Source organism: Ranitomeya variabilis, chromosome 3 (genome assembly GCF_051348905.1).
Source record: "Ranitomeya variabilis isolate aRanVar5 chromosome 3, aRanVar5.hap1, whole genome shotgun sequence".
NCBI lineage: Eukaryota > Metazoa > Chordata > Amphibia > Anura > Dendrobatidae > Ranitomeya > Ranitomeya variabilis.
Window position 1 is genome coordinate 414800182 of NC_135234.1, and position 21088 is coordinate 414821269.

General features: G+C 49.6%; 1 protein-coding gene across 4 annotated transcripts in view; it reads left to right on the forward strand.

The window, feature by feature from the left end:
- The first annotated feature begins 10794 nt into the window (after positions 1 to 10794).
- The window catches only part of LOC143816198 (ras GTPase-activating protein 4-like), a 323951-nt gene continuing 313657 nt past the window's right edge, over positions 10795 to 21088 (forward strand). The window contains exon 1 of one of the 4 annotated variants that reach the window (XM_077296292.1): positions 10795 to 11234. In XM_077296292.1, the coding sequence (XP_077152407.1) occupies positions 11170 to 11234 (65 nt within the window). In that variant the 5' untranslated portion in view covers positions 10795 to 11169. The remainder of the gene's footprint in view (positions 11235 to 21088) is intronic. The other 3 variants (XM_077296293.1, XM_077296294.1, XM_077296295.1) reach the window with 3 other exon arrangements.

Genomic DNA, 21088 nt, shown 5'->3' on the forward strand with positions numbered 1-21088 from the left:
CTACGTGGGCTGTGTTATATACTACGTGGCTGTGCTATATACTCCGTGGGCTGTGCTATATATGGAGCGCCCCCACACCGCCGCAGGGCCGAGGGGTACCCGGAGCCGGGCCTCTGGGATCTCAGTCCTGGGGTTGTCACGGTGGCTAGACCCGGTCCGTGGCCCTGTCTGTCAGTGGGGGACGTCCGGTGCAATAAGTGGTGTTGTAACGGTGCAGTTGTGGGGTGCAGGTCGCGATAAATAATGAGGACACCAGGTTGCAGTCTCTTTACCTCTTTACTGAAGATCTCTGGGTCCTCAATCCAGAATACGGCTCACCAGGCTGCGCAAGTCCGGCCGGTCCAATGACACTTCCAGAGTTCTCTTCACAGGGGGAAATCTGTGCCTTCCCCCTAGCGCTATGTGTTGTAGTCCTTCCCTGCTGTGCTTACGGAAAGTACCCCACAACTGTTGTGTCTGTTTCTGATGTTCCCTCACAACTCGACTAGATGATGTTCTGCTAATCCTCCGTCCCTCCCTGAGGTTCGGGTAGGAACGGCACCCGTTTGACGGGTAGGCCTGGAGTTCTTCCGGGACCCTAGAGACGCCCCTCTCCCACAATTGCCTCCCAAGACTTCATAGGTGATTTGAGTTAGACAGCCCGCCTGAGACTGACTGTCCTGCCGCTGTTTGGAGTATTGCTTGAAGCTGAATGTTGTTCTACTCCCTCGGCGTTCCGGCCACCGGTAGTGCGCCTCAGTAGGATGTTGCTTCGGTCTTACAGCACGACTCCTACTGGTATTTCTCCTTTGCGTGATCCCGTTTCTCACTCAGCACAATCTATCTCTCTTCTAATCCTTTCTTGGGCACCGCCACTACCCGGAGCAGGCACGGTCCCGTTACGTTCGTTCTCGTTGCCAAGCCTCTGTCAGGATCCCACCCCTGACAGAGACCCTACTGTATCTTCCCCTACAACACCCTCTGCCACAAGGTGTTGCCTGGTTCCAACCCAGTCAGCTTTCTGATCTAACTTCCTGCCTGACCCCCAGTTTACCCACTATGGTGGGGAGTGGCCTAATGAATAGCACCCTTAGCTCCCCCCGGAGGCCCGGCTGTGAAATGTATTGGTGTCTGTGATACCTGATCAGATGAACTCCTTCAGTGCCATCGGACGCACCATAGCTCCCCATAGTGGCGGAGCCACAGTACTGCAACGACCAGGACTCTGGGGCGCTGCACTCCCCCCTGGTTAAACACAGTACTCCGGGACTGGGAAGAAAACAACAATACAAGTTTAGCAAAAAGACATACAGTTTGGTTGAGTGCAATAACAATAAGTATACTTGAACAAGCTTCCCTTTATGGGAGGTGAGGACACTTGAACGTTACAAAACATGGTTAAACATTAAACATTATAAATTACAGGCTATAAATAACTCCTGTTACCCAACCGGGTATTCTACTAAGTGCAAAAATTGCTGAACAATACTTTAACATTGCCTTTAAGGACATACACTCTGTATCCACCAAAGACCTTCCTATAATCACATTATAAGGTAAATTAACTTTTTTCATTCTCCTTCTTTGAATCTGCAGGACCGCCTGTCCTATCGGCACCAGACCTACTGCCTCTCCTTTCTGTTACAGGACCGCCCCGTTCAGCCAGGGCCTACTGCCTTTTCAACTACTATACACAGTATAGAACATAACATTACTTTCAGTTTAAGAGCACTGAGCCATCTCTACATGACTCCTATGAGGACTCAGGGTTTACCTTCTATCCTAACTATCTATCAACATTATCAAGCATTTTCTTCTGAACATTAAGCCTTCTCATTAGCTTTCTTTCTATCATGCATGCTGGACTCCACGTCTATCCCTACGGGTCCACTGCATCCTTCTTCTACCTTTCACCTTTTTACTTCTCAGAGCACATCATCAGTATTTCTTCACATTTAACTAATTAAACACATATAACTTTCTCGTACAACATTATCATCACTTTTCTCTCATCAACATTATTGCTACTTGTCTTAAGCAATATTTCTATCGAAATGCAGCAAATGAACATCCCCTTTAAAAGAGGACCAAGTCTCTGTGAGGTAGCGTATTTTCTCAAGCTACCAGTCCATACTCAGCAAAGGTTCCAGTGCGGTATCTTCGCAAAGAGTCCTTCTTTAAGTAAAACCAGTAGGGAGCGCCTTTTATAAGGTGCAAACTATATACAGGAAAAAGTTTGTATCATGCACGGTCCATGATTACTGCAGTTCTTTCAATCTTGTGCAAACTTGAAGAAAAGTAAACAAATCAACAAGGATCCCGGGTCAACAAAGGGATCCATAAGGAATTAACCCTGGACGGGTTTAGCAGCAAACAGTAAACAAACAGTTAAACAAAGAGAGAACTATTTACATTTTTAAAGCAATCATGCTTACTCTTTCTGCGCAGCAGGTGGTTTCCTTCTCACCAGGCCAACGGGCCGCGCTGCCTCACCAGGAAGTGGCTCTGGTCCTAGCAACGACAAGATCCCCCGCCGTGATGTTCTTCTCACCGAGGATCCTGCTCGCCCCCACGGCACATGGTGGGTCCGGGTTCTCTGCTGCTCTGCCAGGTCAGGTTCTTTGGCCTTTTCGGCGGGAGGTTCATCATCAGCTGTTTCAGCGGCGGCCTGGAGCGCAACGCATCGCTGGACGCCCCGTGCCATCCAGCCAGCTTCGCCTGTTGCTCTCCTCCACCGGGTGCAAGTCACGGCATCACCGGGCTCCAGGTCGCGAACAAACCTTCCTCCGCAGTGCTCGACCTCCTTCCGGTCCACGTGGACTTGTAGCGGCTCCCCGATCTCCTGGATAACCCCTCTTCCATATCGGGGGTTGAAGGAGACCACTACACCCCAGTGGGACGAGGGGATCTCCGCGACGGTGGTTAAATCGATCTGGGCTGCCGGTTGCGGTCGGTTCCGCCATGCAGCCATCAAGCGCCGCAGGTGCTCGGCCTCTGGCATAATCTTCAGGCCTTGTGTTTGCAGCTCACCTTCAGCCGCGGCCGGGTCAGGAGGAGCAGGGGACACCGGAGTTAAACGGACCTCCGTGGGTTGGCCCAGCCGAGCGAGCACGCGGGCCTCGGCCTCCACGCGGCGCGCTAGCTGGCGGGCCTCGGCTGCAGCTACACACTCCGCCGACGGCGGCAAGGGGGATCGGCCCATCGGTAGCTCCATAAGGGTCAGCTCCCGCAATGCTGGCGCATCTGGGGCTGTGTCGGGCGGTGCAGCCTCAGGCTGGATCGGGGCAGTGCCACGCGGTGCTCTCGGTGTCGCCATCTTTTCTCCTCCTTCGGTGTCCTCTTCCCGCGGTCTCTTTCGTGGGCGGCCCCGTCTCCATGGTCTCCACCCTCCAAACAGGATCAGGAGGCGGACCTCGGCCGTTGACGGACACGTCCTCAGGACCAGGAAATGTTTAGACTGGGCGGCCATTGCCCTTCGCGCTCTCTAGCTTGTCTACGCCTACTCCACGCCCCTCTTCTCTTCCTGCGCTCTCCTCAGCGCTGTAATGGCGGCGGATTTTGGCGGCAAATGGCGCAGCACAGTCCTTGCAATAAAGTACAGTCCAAGCACAGTAAATCACAGTTCCAAGGCACACATGACCTGATTCTTCAGGCTTAAGTAGATCCTGTTCGTGACGCCAAGTTGGAGCGCCCCCACGCCGCCGCAGGGCCGAGGGGTACCCAGAGCCGGGCCTCTGGGATCTCAGTCCTGGGGTTGTCACGGTGGCTAGACCCGGTCCGTGGCCCTGTCTGTCAGTGGGGGACGTCCGGTGCAATAAGTGGTGTTGTAACGGTGCAGTTGTGGGGTGCAGGTCGCGATAAATAATGAGGACACCAGGTTGCAGTCTCTTTACCTCTTTACTGAAGATCTCTGGGTCCTCAAACCAGAATACGGCTCACCAGGCTGCGCAAGTCCGGCCGGTCCAATGACACTTCCAGAGTTCTCTTCACAGGAGGAAATCTGTGCCTTCCCCCTAGCGCTATGTGTTGTAGTCCTTCCCTGCTGTGCTTACGGAAAGTACCCCACAACTGTTGTGTCTGTTTCTGATGTTCCCTCACAACTCGACTAGATGATGTTCTGCTAATCCTCCGTCCCTCCCTGAGGTTCGGGTAGGAACGGCACCCGTTTGACGGGTAGGCCTGGAGTTCTTCCGGGACCCTAGAGACGCCCCTCTCCCACAATTGCCTCCCAAGACTTCATAGGTGATTTGAGTTAGACAGCCCGCCTGAGACTGACTGTCCTGCCGCTGTTTGGAGTATTGCTTGAAGCTGAATGTTGTTCTACTCCCTCGGCGTTCCGGCCACCGGTAGTGCGCCTCAGTAGGATGTTGCTTCGGTCTTACAGCACGACTCCTACTGGTATTTCTCCTTTGCGTGATCCCATTTCTCACTCAGCACAATCTATCTCTCTTCTAATCCTTTCTTGGGCACCGCCGCTACCCGGAGCAGGCACGGTCCCGTTACGTTCGTTCTCGTTGCCAAGCCTCTGTCAGGATCCCACCCCTGACAGAGACCCTACTGTATCTTCCCCTACAACACCCTCTGCCACAAGGTGTTGCCTGGTTCCAACCTAGTCAGCTTTCTGATCTAACTTCCTGCCTGACCCCCAGTTTACCCACTATGGTGGGGAGTGGCCTAATGAATAGCACCCTTAGCTCCCCCCGGAGGCCCGGCTGTGAAATGTATTGGTGTCTGTGATACCTGATCAGATGAACTCCTTCAGTGCCATCGGATGCACCATAGCTCCCCATAGTGGCGGAGCCACAGTACTGCAACGACCAGGACTCTGGGGCGCTGCATATACTACGTGGCTGTGCTATATACTACGTGGCTGTGCAATATACTACGTGGCTGTGCAATATACTACGTGGCTGTGCAATATACTACGTGGCTGTGCTATATACTACGTGGCTGTGCTACTACGTGGGCTGTTATATACTACGTGGCTGTGCAATATACTACGTGGCTGTGCAATATACTACGTGGCTGTGCTATATACTACGTGGCTGTGCAATATACTACGTGGCTGTGCTATATACTACGTGGCTGTGCAATATACTACGTGGCTGTGCTACTACGTGGGCTGTTATATACTACGTGGCTGTGCTATATACTACGTGGCCGGCCGCGAACAATCAGCGACTGGCGCAGTCCGGCAGCAAATTGGCGCGGGATTTGAACCTCGCTTCGCTAATTGGTCGCGGTTGGCCGAATCCTGTGTATTCAATGTATTATTCTAAAATCTTCATAAATAAACTACATACATATTCTAGAATACCCAATGCGTTAGAATCGGGCTACCATCTAGTATACTATATGCAGAGCTCCTGAGTGTAATGTCACTGTTCATCCCTGCTGTACCTGTACACTGATACTATATACAGAGCTCCTGTGTATAAAAGCACTGGTGGGTCACTGTATTACCTGTACACTGACCCTATACATTGTATATTATGCACAGCGTTCCAATGTATAAAGGCATTTATGGTAATATTAGTAATTTTTTATTTTTAAATTAAAGATCAGTATTGTAGCATTCAGTCACTGTGGGGTGGTAGTATGTGATCTGGTCATGGTGTGGCAGTATTTGTCCTCTGTATGTGGTATTATTCTGTCACTATGTGGTGGTACTATGTGGTCGGGTCATGGTGTGACGGTATTTGTAGGTGGATAATGATTTGTACAGGAGAAAGCTGAATACTAGTGATTTGTATGGGGGAAAGTTGGGTGAATAGTGATTTGTATGGGGGAAAGCTGGGTGACTAGTGATTTGCATGAGGGAAAGCTGGGTGAATAGTGATTTGTATGGGGAAAAGTTGGGTGAATAGTGATTTGTATGGGGGAAAGTTGGGTGAATAGTGATTTGTATGGGGGAAAGCTGGGTGACTAGTGATTTGCATGAGGGAAAGCTGGGTGAATAGTGATTTGTATGGGGGAAAGCTGGGTGAACAGTGATTTGTATGGGGGAAAGCTGGGTGAATAGTGATTTGTATGGGGGAACGTTGGGTGAATAGTGATTTGTATGGGGGAAAGCTGGGTGAATAGTGATTTGTATGGGGGAAAGCTGAGTGAATAGTGATTTGTATAGGGGAAAGCTGGGTGAATAGTGATTTGTATGGGGGAAAGTTGGGCGACTAGTGATTTGTATGGGGGAAAGCTGGATGGATACTGATTTGTATGAGGGAAAGCTGGGTGACTAGTGATTTGTATAGGGGAAAGCTGTGTGAATAGTGATTTGTATGGGGGAAAGCTGGGTGAATAGTGATTTGTATGGGGGAAAGTTGGGTGAATAGTGATTTGTATGGGGGAAAGCTGTGTGAATAGTGATTTGTATGGGGAAAAGCTGGGTGAATAGTGATTTGTATGTGGGAAAGCTGGGTGAATAGTGATTTGTATGGGGGAAAGTTCAGTGAATACTGATTTGTATAGGGGAAAGCTGGGTGAATAGTGATTTGTATGGGGGAAAGCTGGATGGATACTTATTTGTATGAGGGAAAGCTGGGTGACTAGTGATTTGTATAGGGGAAAGCTGTGTGAATAGTGATTTGTATGGGGGAAAGCTGGATGGCTACTGAGTTGTATGGGGGAAAGCTGGGTGACTAGTGATTTGTATGGGGGAAAGCTGGATGGATACTTATTTGTATGGGGGAAAGCTGGATGGATACTTATTTGTATGAGGGAAAGCTGGGTGACTAGTGATTTGTATAGGGGAAAGCTGTGTGAATAGTGATTTGTATGGGGGAAAGCTGGGTGACTAGTGATTTGTATAGGGGAAAGCTGGGTGAATAGTGATTTGTATAGGGGAAAGCTGTGTGAATAGTGATTTGTATGGGGGAAAGCTGGATGGCTACTGAGTTGTATGGGGGAAAGCTGGGTGACTAGTGATTTGTATGGGGGAAAGCTGGATGGATACTTATTTGTATGGGGGAAAGCTGGATGGATACTTATTTGTATGAGGGAAAGCTGGGTGAATAGTGATTTGTATAGGGGAAAGCTGTGTGAATAGTGATTTGTATGGGGGAAAGCTGGGTGACTAGTGATTTGTATAGGGGAAAGCTGGGTGAATAGTGATTTGCAGTGGCGTAACTACAAAGTTATGGGCCCCGGTGCGAACTTCCAAATGGGGCCCCCCCCCCCTACCTCCGTGACGCCCCCCCACCCCCTTCCCCTAGATACGCCTCGGACTGTTGCAGGAATCTCCTGCACTGCAACATGGTGTTGGGTGCCAGCACAGCCCGCACAGTGGTATATCCAGCACAGCCCGCACAGTGGTATATCCAGCACAGCCCGCACAGTGGTATATCCAGCACAGCCCGCACAGTGGTATATCCAGCACAGCCCGCACAGTGGTATATCCAGCACAGCCCGCACAGTGGTATATCCAGCACAGCCCGCACAGTGGTATATCCAGCACAGCCCGCACAGTGGTATGTACAGCACAGCCCGCACAGTGGTATGTACAGCACAGCCCGCACAGTGGTATATACAGCACAGCCCGCACAGGGGTAAATACAGCACAGCCCGCACAGGGGTATATACAGCACAGCCCGCACAGGGGTATATACAGCACAGCCCGCACAGGGGTATATACAGCACAGCCCGCACAGGGGTATATACAGCACAGCCCGCACAGGGGTATATACAGCACAGCCCGCACAGGGGTATATCCAGCACAGCCCACACAGGGGTATATACAGCACAGCCCGCACAGGGGTATATACAGCACAGCCCGCACAGGGGTATATACAGCAGAGCCCGCACAGTGGTATATACAGCACAGCCCGCACAGTGGTATATACAGCACAGCCCGCACAGTGGTATATCCAGCACAGCCCGCACAGGGGTATATACAGCACAGCCCGCACAGGGGTATATAGAGCACAGCCCACACAGGGGTATATACAGCACAGCCCGCACAGGGGTATATCCAGCACAGCCCACACAGGGGTATATACAGCACAGCCCGCACAGGGGTATATACAGCACAGCCCGCACAGGGGTATATACAGCAGAGCCCGCACAGTGGTATATACAGCACAGCCCGCACAGTGGTATATCCAGCACAGCCCGCACAGGGGTATATAGAGCACAGCCCGCACAGGGGTATATACAGCACAGCCCGCACAGGGGTATATACAGCAGAGCCCGCACAGGGGTATATACAGCAGAGCCCGCACAGGGGTATATACAGCACAGCCAGCACAGGGGTATATAGAGCAGAGCCCGCACAGGGGTATATAGAGCAGAGCCCGCACAGGGGTATATACAGCACAGCCCGCACAGGGGTATATACAGCACAGCCCGCACAGGGGTATATACAGCACAGCCCGCACAGGGGTATATAGAGCACAGCCCGCACAGGGGTATATAGAGCACAGCCCGCACAGGGGTATATACAGCACAGCCCGCACAGGGGTATATACAGCACAGCCAGCACAGGGGTATATACAGCACAGCCGGCACAGGGGTATATACAGCACAGCCCGCACAGTGGTATATACAGCAGAGCCAGCACAGGGGTATATAGAGCACAGCCCGCACAGGGGTATATACAGCACAGCCCGCACAGGGGTATATACAGCACAGCCCGCACAGGGGTATATACAGCAGAGCCCGCACAGGGGTATATACAGCACAGCCAGCACAGGGGTATATAGAGCACAGCCCGCACAGGGGTATATACAGCACAGCCCGCACAGGGGTATATACAGCACAGCCCGCACAGGGGTATATACAGCAAAGCCCGCACAGGGGTATATACAGCAGAGCCCGCACAGGGGTATATACAGCAAAGCCCGCACAGGGGTATATACAGCACAGCCAGCACAGGGGTATATACAGCACAGCCGGCACAGGGGTATATAGAGCACAGCCCGCACAGGGGTATATAGAGCACAGCCCGCACAGGGGTATATACAGCACAGCCCGCACAGGGATATATACAGCAGAGCCCGCACAGGGGTATATGCAGCACAGCCAGCACAGGGGTATATAGAGCACAGCCCGCACAGGGGTATATAGAGCACAGCCCGCACAGGGGTATATAGAGCACAGCCCGCACAGGGGTATATACAGCAGAGCCCGCACAGGGGTATATACAGCAGAGCCCGCACAGGGGTATATAGAGCACAGCCCGCACAGGGGTATATAGAGCACAGCCCGCACAGGGATATATACAGCACAGCCCGCACAGGGATATATACAGCAGAGCCCGCACAGGGATATATACAGCACAGCCCGCACAGGGGTATATACAGCACAGCCCGCACAGGGGTATATACAGCAGAGCCCGCACAGGGGTATATACAGCACAGCCCGCACAGGGGTATATACAGCACAGCCCGCACAGGGGTATATAGAGCACAGCCCGCACAGGGGTATATACAGCAGAGCCCGCACAGGGGTATATACAGCAGAGCCCACACAGGGGTATATACAGCAGAGCCCGCACAGGGGTATATGCAGCACAGCCAGCACAGGGGTATATAGAGCACAGCCAGCACAGGGGTATATAGAGCACAGCCAGCACAGGGGTATATAGAGCACAGCCCGCACAGGGGTATATAGAGCACAGCCCGCACAGGGGTATATAGAGCACAGCCCGCACAGGGGTATATACAGCAGAGCCCACACAGGGGTATATACAGCAGAGCCCGCACAGGGGTATATGCAGCACAGCCAGCACAGGGGTATATAGAGCACAGCCAGCACAGGGGTATATACAGCACAGCCCGCACAGGGGTATATACAGCAGAGCCCGCACAGGGGTATATACAGCACAGCCCGCACAGGGGTATATACAGCACAGCCCGCACAGGGGTATATAGAGCACAGCCCGCACAGGGGTATATACAGCAGAGCCCACACAGGGGTATATACAGCAGAGCCCACACAGGGGTATATGCAGCACAGCCAGCACAGGGGTATATAGAGCACAGCCCGCACAGGGGTATATAGAGCACAGCCAGCACAGGGGTATATAGAGCACAGCCCGCATCTCATCTCCCCCCCCCCGATAATGGCCCCACAGTCCGGTGAAAAAGAAAAAAAAAACTCTCCTCACCTTTCCTTTTGCCCGCGCTGCTCCTGGTGGCTGCAGTCTGCCCAGGACACTGCAGGTGCGCGATGATATGACATCATCGCGCACCCGCAGTGTACTGTCAGAGGCAGAGCGGGGAATGATGGGAGAGGGAGCGTCAGGTGACGCTCTCCTCCATCATTGCATTGAACTATACCGGTGTCATAGACGCCGGTATAGTTAAATGCGGCGGCGGCGGCGGCGGGGTTTGGAGGAACAGTGCAGCGGCCCACTACTGGCATCGGCTCTTCTGGCATTTGCCAGAAGTGCCCGATGTCCAGCCCGGCCCTGCCCTGACCTGCCGGCCCGGGGCCCCTGACCTGCGGGGCCCGGTCGCAATGGCGACCGCTGCGACCGCGGTCGTTACGCCCCTGGTGATTTGTATAGGGGAAAGCTGTGTGAATAGTGATTTGTATGGGGGAAACCTGTTTCACATTGTATTTGTTCTGCTCTCCACATTCCGTACAAACAGTTACAAGCAAAACATGTATAGGTAGCAGTATTGACCAGCTCTTTAGGCTGCCGTCACACTAGCAGTATTTGGCCAGTATTTTACCTCAGTATGTGTAAGCCAAAACCAGGAGTGGGTGATAAATACAGAAGTGGTGCATATGTTTCTATTATACTTTTCCTCTAATTGTTCCACTCCTGGTTTTGGCTTACAAATACTGAGGTAAAATACTGACCAACTACTGATCGTGTGACGGCAGCCTTAGTCTGAAGCAAGCAGCTTGTGATTTCCTCCTGTGCATTTACACTGTGAGAAATCAGCGCTCTCGCTTATGAAAGGCCATAAGACCCTGCACCCAGAAGCCGCAGTGAGCATTCCTTCCATTCACTCCGCAGGTTGACCCGACGTCACAGAACTCCAGCAGCTCCCAGGAGAACGGTAGAGACGAGGTCCTGCTCGTGAGCACTTGTGGCCCCGCCCCCCGGGCTCCTCCGCCGCTGGCTGCTGCTGTCTGATTGATATTTCCCTGCAGCCACAGCAGTGCCTGCTAACCGGAGCCCGGAGGACTAATGTGGAGGGAGCCGAGGACGGGAGCTGGCTGCTGAACCCTCTGCCCTCAGCCATGGCCAGACGGAGCTCCCTTTTCATCCGGGTAGTGGAAGGGAAGAACTTACCGGCCAAGGACATGTAAGTAGCCGCGGTGCCCACAGAGGCGCGGAGCAGCTGTCTGCTGGGGAACATGGGCAGCGGAGGAGCGGGCTGCAAAGTTCAGTAATGAGTCCTCAGCTGGTGACTGTAACCCCGCCGTGTATGAATGCAGACTGTACAGGGTTGTGGACTGCGCTGCGGACTATGGCAGTGCTATGGAAAGAACACACATTGCATTCTGGAGGGAAGAATTAGGAGGCCTGGCAGAACATGTGCCCTGGCTGCCAGGAGGTGCCTACAGGACACTGCCTTGGCACCTGCAGGTCGTGCTGGTAGGTACATTCAGTAGGTAAGAGTGTGCCATCCTCCTAGCTATGTGGCCAGTAAATGGGATGTGACCTTCCTTCGGGGTATACATATACATTGGCTGATGTACACCTCCAAAATGGGGTGCCAACCTAATAGATACGGGGGTCTTGGGGGACAAATGTCATCTTTGCCCCAGGAGAAGGAAAGCCCAGTTCCAGCAGTATCCTTCCGTATGATGCACCACAGATATAGTGATTTCATGTATTGAGACGTCACGAGCCAAAAAACACATTTATGATCCATTGTTTCTATAGCGCCAACGTGTAGTGCAGGCAGTGCAGCCCCTGTCCCAGTGCTGATCACAAGCTCAGTATATATGGATTGTAGGGTCAGGTTCCGTGTGATTGGGCCAGGAATGTGGTATCCATTATTTCTATAGTACCGGGGTATTCCACAGTGATCATGCTCCCACCGGCCCCTGCCCCAGTGCTGATCACAAGCTCAGTATATATGGATTGTAGGGTCAGGTTCTGTGTGATTGGGCCAGGAATGTGGTATCCATTATTTCTATAGTACCGGGGTATTCCACAGTGATCATGCTCCCACCGGCCCCTGCCCCAGTGCTAATCACAAGCTCAGTATATATGGATTGTAGGGTCAGGTTCTGTGTGATTGGGCCAGGAATGTGGTATCCATTATTTCTATAGTACCGGGGTATTCCACAGTGATCATGCTCCCACCGGCCCCTGCCCCAGTGCTGATCACAAGCTCAGTATATATGGATTGTAGGGTCAGGTTCTGTGTGATTGGGCCAGGAATGTGGTATCCATTATTTCTATAGTACCGGGGTATTCCACAGTGATCATGCTCCCACCGGCCCCTGCCCCAGTGCTGATCACAAGCTCAGTATATATGGATTGTAGGGTCAGGTTCTGTGTGATTGGGCCAGGAATGTGGTATCCATTATTTCTATAGTACCGGGGTATTCCACAGTGATCATGCTCCCACCGGCCCCTGTCCCAGTGCTAATCACAAGCTCAGTATATATGAATTGTAGGGTCAGGTTCCATGTGATTGGGCCAGGAATGTGGTATCCATTATTTCTATAGTACCGGGGTATTCCACAGTGATCATGCGCCCACCGGCCCCTGCCCCAGTGCTGATCACAAGCTCAGTATATATGGATTGTAGGGTCAGGTTCTGTGTGATTGGGCCAGGAATGTGGTATCCATTATTTCTATAGTACCGGGGTATTCCACAGTGATCATGCTCCCACCGGCCCCTGCCCCAGTGCTGATCACAAGCTCAGTATATATGGATTGTAGGGTCAGGTTCTGTGTGATTGGGCCAGGAATGTGGTATCCATTATTTCTATAGTACCGGGGTATTCCACAGTGATCATGCTCCCACCGGCCCCTGCCCCAGTGCTGATCACAAGCTCAGTATATATGGATTGTAGGGTCAGGTTCCTGTGTTATTGGGCCAGGAATTTGGTATCCATTATTTCTATAGTACCGGGGTATTCCACAGTGATCATGTTCCCACCGGCCCCTGCCCCAGTGCTGACCCCAATCTCAGCCCTTTATATGTACAGACAGACTATATAGATCTGTGTAGGGTCATGTCATGAGTGATTGGACCAGGATTCTGCTTATTATCCATTATTTCTATAGTACCGGGGTATTCCGCAGTGACCCTGCTCCCACCAGCCCCTGCCCCAGTGCTGACCCCAATCTCAGCCCTTTATATGTATACTGTAGGTGGACAATATAAATGTATGTAGAGTTAGGTCACGAGTGATTGGACCAGGATTCTGCTTATTATCCATTATTTCTATAGTACCGGGGTATTCCGCAGTGACCCTGCTCCCACCGGCCCCTCTCACCAGTGCTGATCCCAATCTCAGCCCTTTATGTGTATAGTTGGACGATATAAATGTATGTAGAGTTAGGTCACGAGTGATTGGACCAGTATTCTGCTTATTATCCATTATTTCTATAGTACTGGGCTATTCTGCAGTGATCACGCTCCCACCAGCCCCTCTTCACAGTGCTGATCCCAATCGCAGCCCTTTATATGTATAGTTGGACGATATAAATGTATGTAGAGTTAGGTCACGAGTGATTGGACCAGGATTCTGCTTATTATCCATTATTTGTATAGTATCGGGGTATTCTGCAGTGATCAAGCTCTCACCAGCCCCTCTCCCCAGTGCTGACCCCAATCTCAGCCCTTTATATGTATAGGCGGACTATATAGATGTGTGTAGGGTCAGGTCATGAGTGATTGGACCGGGATTCTGCTTATTATTTATTAATTATTTTTACATTGTATTTGTTCCCTTTATTGTCTCCTTTTTAGATCTGGGTATGTGTTAATGATTGCAATCTTAGGCCATAACAGAATGTTATGTTGTTATTTTCCATTATTTATATAGAAATTCTTACTGCACTGTGATTGTGATCAGGTCTGACCCTGGACTCTAGAGGCTATATGGTAATGATGCACTATTTCTATAGCTCCAACATAGACTAAACTCCAACCACCAGTCCTTATACAATCCTTATACCTTCAACATACTGTACATGGACATAGAGGCACATTTAGGGGTAATTGTGTTACAACTCATCATTTTAATGCAGGTCCATATTCTTCAATTTGATATTCAATTATATATTAGTAAAATAAAGCAGTGGAATGTATTAGACCTCCTTCACACGTCCTGATAATTGCGGGACTGGAAAAAACAGTACTGGTGCTATCCGTGTGTCTATGTGTGTGATCCATATGGCATCTGTGTGCCGACCGTATGCACGATCTGTGTTAGGCTATGTGCACACGTTGCGGTTTTTACCGCGGAACCGCAGCGATTTTGATGCTGCGGGTCCGCAGCAGTTTCCATTGCGTTTACAGTTACATGTAAACGTATGGAAACCGCAATCCGCTGTGCACATGCTGCGGGAAAAACCGCGCAGAAACGCAGCGGTTTACATTCCGCAGCATGTCACTTCTTTTGTGCAGAATCGCTGCGATTCTGCACACATAGGAATGCATTGATCCGCTTACTTCTCCCATGGGGCTATGCCCACGATGCAGGAAGTAAGCGGATCATGTGTGGATGGTACCCGGGGTGGAGGAGAGGAGACTCTCCTCCAGGCCCTGGGAACCATATTTGTGTAAAAAAAAATTAAAATAAAAAATAATGATATACTCACCTCTCAGCGCTGCACGCGGCCGTCCGGTCTAAGGGTTGCTGTGCGAGCAGGGCCTGCGATGACGTCGCGGTCACATGACCGTGACATCACGAAGGTCCTTCTCGCACAGCACCTTTGGAACCGGACCGCCGCGTGCAGCGCCGAGGAGATCGGGACGTCAGAGGGTGAGTATAACCATTTTTTTAAATTATTTTTAACATTACTATTGATGCTGCATATTGCTGCATATGCAGCATCAATAGTAGGAGTAAACCTGCAGCGGTAACTGCAAAACAAACCGCGATAAATCTGCAGGGATAACCGCAGCGGTTTTGCCCTGCAGATTTATCAAATCCGCTGCGGGAGAACCCACAGAGGACCCTCCCTACGTGTGCACATAGGCTTACTGGAAAGAATGCAGAATAGAAATGACAGATGTTTAGATATTAGATGAGCAAAGATCGATAGATAGATTTGGAGAAGATACAGTGGGGAAAAATAATTTGATACACTGCCGATTTGCACGTTTTCCCACCTAGAAAAAATGGATAGATCTGTAATTTTTATCGTAGTGTGATGCAGTGACCCCTGTTACAGGTAGGGGGCGCTGCATGGTCTTCCCAGGATACGCAGGCGTATTGAGGCTGTGAGAGTGCATGGCAGTTTCACACATAAATATGGTGAGACAAAGTCCGGCATTGTTGTGAATAGCCGGTATGTGTGTCGCAAAGGAAGTTGCTCTGCGCTGTCAGCTTAAAGCATTGTTGTTCTGGGACCTGTAGTCCCACAAGTATAGTTGTTGGTATAATTATGAAGGGAGGCTGGCAGGGCTAGTTATGAGATGGGTGGGTCGAACTAGCCACACACACACTCCCATCTACTGTAGGGGAGTGGTTATAACCATATAATATGACTGAGGTCTGGTCACATGGTCTGAGTGTGGACCTGAATGGTTCATGTACTGAAGGTCCTGGAGAGCCTATGTGTTGGGAGTGCTATCTCCTTGAACAGCACGTGCTGGGGCTTTGGACCTGGTGGCCTGGGGTGTTGGATGAACGTCCTGAATAGCACCCAGACAAGCCACATGCCTGTGTGTTGGACGGTCCCAGGTGGGATGGACATCCTGAATAGCGCACTGTGGAAGGCCCCTGTGTTGGGAGGTCCTGGGAGAAGGACTGGATCCCTGAAGAGCACAGAGTGGCCGAGGTCCTGGATGGTCTGTGTTGGAAGCTCCTGTGAGTGGAGTCTTCCTGGAGCACCTGAGAGACCGTGGACCTGGACGGACTGTGTTGGGGAAGCTACCGTCCTTCGGTGGCTCTGGACTGACTGATGTGTGCCTGCCAGGCAAGTTGGTGAACCCCTTAAGGCAGCTTTCCCAGAAGAGAGGACTGACAAGGAGTCAGCAGGAGGAACAGGAGCTCCCGTAAGGTACCATAGACTGTTGGTGCTTATGATACTCTATGAACTGTGCGGTCACCCACGGCAACTGGTCAGATAAGGATCAGCGTGTTTAGTGTCGCAAGCTAATGATGTGAATTCTGATGTAAAGACTGTCCATCTGTTGTTGGTTTTGGTGGTTTATGCTGTAAGAAAATAAACCCACATAGACTGTTCAAGTGAAAAACCGTGCCCGTGTGCATTTATCCCTTTGCCAAGCGAGTATCCCCTACCTGTTGGTGAGCGAAATGTCACAGTAGGTACACTTCAACTATGAGAGACAGAATTTAAAAATAAAAAAATAAAAATCATGTATGATTTTTAAATAATTAAATAACATTTTATTGCATGAAATAAGTATTTGATCGCCTACCAATCAGAAAAGAATTCTGGCTCTCACAGACCTGTTAGTTGTTCTTTAACTAGCGATGAGTGAGTGTACTCATTGCTCGCGGTTTCCCAAGCACGCTCGGGTCACCTCCGAGTATTTATGACTGCTCGGAGATTTAGTATTCATTGCGGCATCTGAATGATTTACAGCTAGTAGCCAGGCTGTGTACATGTGGGGGTTGCCTGGTTGCTAGGGAATCCCCACATGTAATCAAGCAGGCTAGTAGCTGTAAATCATTCAGTCCTAATAATGGACCTTCATCAGTCACCTTTATAGTATATGTAGAGATACTGTATGGGTGGACCCATGTGATCACTTATTGCTAGAGGTAGTCAATCCAGGCTATTTGTGAAATTACTGCCTTTATTGTGATGTGAGTGGTCAGGATAGGGGCTGACAGATCAGACCATATAGTAGAGTATCAGACGCATATAGAGGAGGAATGTCCTGTATGAGGGCTAGCCGGTCTTCAGAAAGCCTGGGTAGTGTGCGCCTGCGTGTATGGCACGGACGAGCGGTGGATACCTCTGATAATGTTGATGATTATGGCTTACAGCCAATAAAAACCCAAAAGTCATTATCTCTGTAAATTAGAATAATTTATAACACCAGCTTGAAAAATGATTTTAAAATTCGAAATGTTGGCCTACTGAAATGTATGTTCAGTAAATGCACTCAATATTCGGAGCTCATTTTTCATCAGTTACTGCATCAATGCGGCGTGGCATGGAGTTGTTCAGCCTGTGGCACTGCTGAGGGGTTATGGAAGTCCAGGTTGCTTTTATAGCAGCCTTCAGCTTGTCTGTATTGTTGGGTCTGGTGTCTCTCATCTTCCTTTTGACAATACCCCATAGATTCTCTATGGGGTTAAGGTCAGGCGAGTTTGCTGGCCAATCAAGCACAGTGATACTGTTGTACTGTTGTTTTTAAACCAGGTATTGGTACTTTTGGCAGTGTGGACGGGTGCCAAGTCCTGCTGGAGAATGAAATTTCCATCTCCAAAAAGCTCATCGGCAGAGGAAAGCATGAAGTGCTCTAAAATTTCCTGGTAGATGGCTGCACTGACTTTGGTCTTGATAAAAACACAGTGGACCTACACCAGCAGATGACTTGGCTCACAAAATCATGTGGAAACTTAAACACTAGACCTCAAGTAGCTTGAATTGTGTGCATCTCCACTCTTCCTCCAAACTCTGCAAAATGCTAAATTTACTTAATCTGAAAACAACACCTTGGAAAACTGAGCAACAGTCCAGTTCTTTATCTCCTTGGCCCAGGTAAGACGCTTCTGGCGTTGTCTATGGGCCATGAGTGGCTTGACACAAGGATTGCGACACTTATAGCCCATGTCCTGGATACGTCTGTGTGTGGTGGCTCTTGAAGCAATGACTCCAGCAGCAGTCCACTCCTTGTGAATCTCCCCAAAATTTTTGAATGGCCTTTTTTAATGATCCTTTCAAGGTGGTGGTTATCCCAGTTGCTTGTGCACCTTTTTCTACAACACTTTTTCCTTCCACTCAACTTTCCATTACTATGCTTGGATACAGCACTCTGTGAACAGCCAGTATCTTTAACAATGACCTTTTGTGGCTTACCCTCCTTGTGGAGTGTGTCAGTGACTGCCTTCTGTACATGTGTCAAGTCAACAGTCTTCCCCATGTTTGTGTAGCCTACTGAAACAGACTAAGGGATCTTTTTAACACTTAAGATGTTACGGAACTGCAACACAGAACTAGGATAGAAGGGGAAAACTGACCCTGCACTGAGACTAGGCTGATACCCTACGATGGAGTGGGCGACCCATTCTTGCGAATAGACCCACCAATGATCCTAGGTTAATCCCAGCGAAGACCTATAGATGGGGGAAGGAGGTCCCTAAAAGATATAAGGACTAGGTATAAAAAACAGGTCACCTAATAGAAAACACAGAGTCGGCTGCAGAAACCAACTGAAACCAGAAACTAAGGATAGCAGAACCAGAGGTCCCAGAACTGCATAAAATCCAACACAGAAAGCTATCAAAGCACCTAGCCAGAACTCTAGCGGATTAACACTGTTGTCCAGCAAGGACTGGGAACCAGGTGCTGGATAATAAAGGGTGATACGATCACCTGAACTAAGACAACCCAGCACCAGGGGAAAAAGACCAGCCTGAAAACCACAACAAGATGGCAGATGGTCAAAAACAAAACAGATTCTAACAGTACCTCCCCTTTTACGAGGATCCTCCAGATCCTCTTGGCCGAGCCTTATTCGGAAATCTCCTGTGAAAAGCCTTAATCAACCTTCAGGCCGAGACGTCCTAAGCTTTCACCCAGGAATTATCATCGGGACCGAAACCTTTCCAGGAGACGAGATACTGCAACCTTCCTCTGTGCCACCTGGAATCTAAAATGCGTGAAATCTCAAACTCTCCGTCCTCATCAATTGGGGGAACAGTTGGCATCGCCTCCTTATCTGGTGTGTCAACTTTCTTCAGTAAAGATACATGAAAAACTGAATTAATTCTCCAGGACGAGGGGATGTCTAATCTCACCGCTGCCGAGTTGACAACCTGAACCACTTTGAAGGGTCCTACAAAATTAGGCCCAAGTTTTTTAGAAGGCATTTTCAAACGCAGATTCCTAGAGGACAACCAGAGCATGTCCCCAACTGCAAACAACGCCTCCCTTCTTTTATTGTCAAAATATTTCTTTGACCTCCTATTTGCCTCTTTCAGATTATGTCGTACATTGGTCCAAACCCTGATCAAATTTACAGAAAAACTCTCCTCCTCAGGCACCGCTGCCCCAATCTTTGAAAATGGACCGAAAGATGGATGCCTCCCTGTACAGCAAAAAAAAGAACACCCAGCCAAGGAAAACGTATGATTATTAAGAGCAAACTCAGCTAGTGGTAGATATTCCGACCACATCTCCAGATTGTCTGCCACAAAACATCTCAAAAACTGCTCGACGTCCTGGTTCTTCCTTTCGGTCTGTCCATTGGACTCCGGATGATAATCTGATGAAAATGACAAATGAACCTTTAATCTGTCACAAAAAGCACGTCAAAAGCAAGCCACAAACTGTGGTCCTCTATCGGAAGCAATGTCCGTGGGAACCCCATAGAGCCTGACAATCTCTTTCTCAAATGCCTTAGCTAGAGTCTTGACGCAGGGTAATTTATTGAACGGAACCAGATGACACATCTTACTAAACCGGTCCACAACAACCCAGATGACAGAAAAACCCTCAGAGACCGGCAGATCGGTGATAAAATCCATAGCAAGATGTGACCATGGCGAACTAGGAACCTCCAAAGGGCACAGCAACCCTGCAGCCGGGGCATGCGAGGCCTTCGACGTAGCGCACACAGTACACTGATGCACCCACTTGATGATTTCTCTTTGCCACCCTGGCCACTAGAAACTTCGAGAGTTCAACTTTCTAATTTCCGAAATCCCTGGATGACCCGCCAACCGAGACTCATGAAATTCAGCAAACAAAGCTCTCCGCAAGGCTCTAGGCACAAATAATTTACCATACGGAGTGTTAGTTGGTGCAGCATTCTGGGCCTCTAGGATGCTACTATCCAACTCAGAACCCAATGCTGCCATCACCACCCCTCTCTGCAAAATACATTCCTCCTTCTCAGTATTAACTGCTGGAGAGAAACTACGAGACAAAGCATCCGCTTTAACATTCTTTGTCCCAGGGATATATGATACTGAGAAATGAAACCGGGCAGAAAATAGTGCCCACCTAGCTTGACAGGCATTCAAACGTTTAGCAGCATTCAGATATATCAGATTCATATGATCAGTAAAAACCTGTATCGGATGTCTAGCCCCCTCCAAAAATGTCGCCAATGCTCAAACGCGAGTTTAATAGCCAGCAACTCATTGTACCCAACATCATAGTTGAGCTCAGTCTCCGAAATTTTTTTAGAAAAGAAAGCACAGGGATGCACCCCATCCTCTCCCTCCTGGGACAGAACTGCCCCCACCCCTAGTGAAGAGGCATCAACCTCTACCAGAAATGGCTTGGTCTCATCTGTCTGGATCAAAACAGGAGCAGAGCTAAACCTCTCCTTGAGATGCTCAAAAGCCTTAACAGCCTCAGAGCACCATTGGACAGTATTAGAACCCTTCTTAGTGAGATAGTTATAGGTTTAGCGATCACAGAAAAATTCTTTATGAATTTTCTGTAATAATTAGCAAACCCTAAAAATCTCTGAACCGACTTCAAACATTCAGGCCTAGGCCACTCCAGCACTACCTGAACCTTCACCGGGTCCATCTCAAACCCATTACTGGAGACAAGGTACCCCAAAAAACTCATTTTCTGTACCGCAAACTCGCACTTCTCCAATTTAGCAAAGAGTGAGTTTTCGCTCAAAATCTGTAGAGCTTCGCGGACTCTCTGCCAATGCGACTCGAGATCAGGTGAATAGATCATAGTATCATCCAAATAAACAATAACACTCCTACCGATCAACGACCTCAGAATGTCATTAATGAAATTTTGAAAAAACGCAGGCGGATTAGTAAGGCCAAAAGGCATCACCAGACACTCAAAATG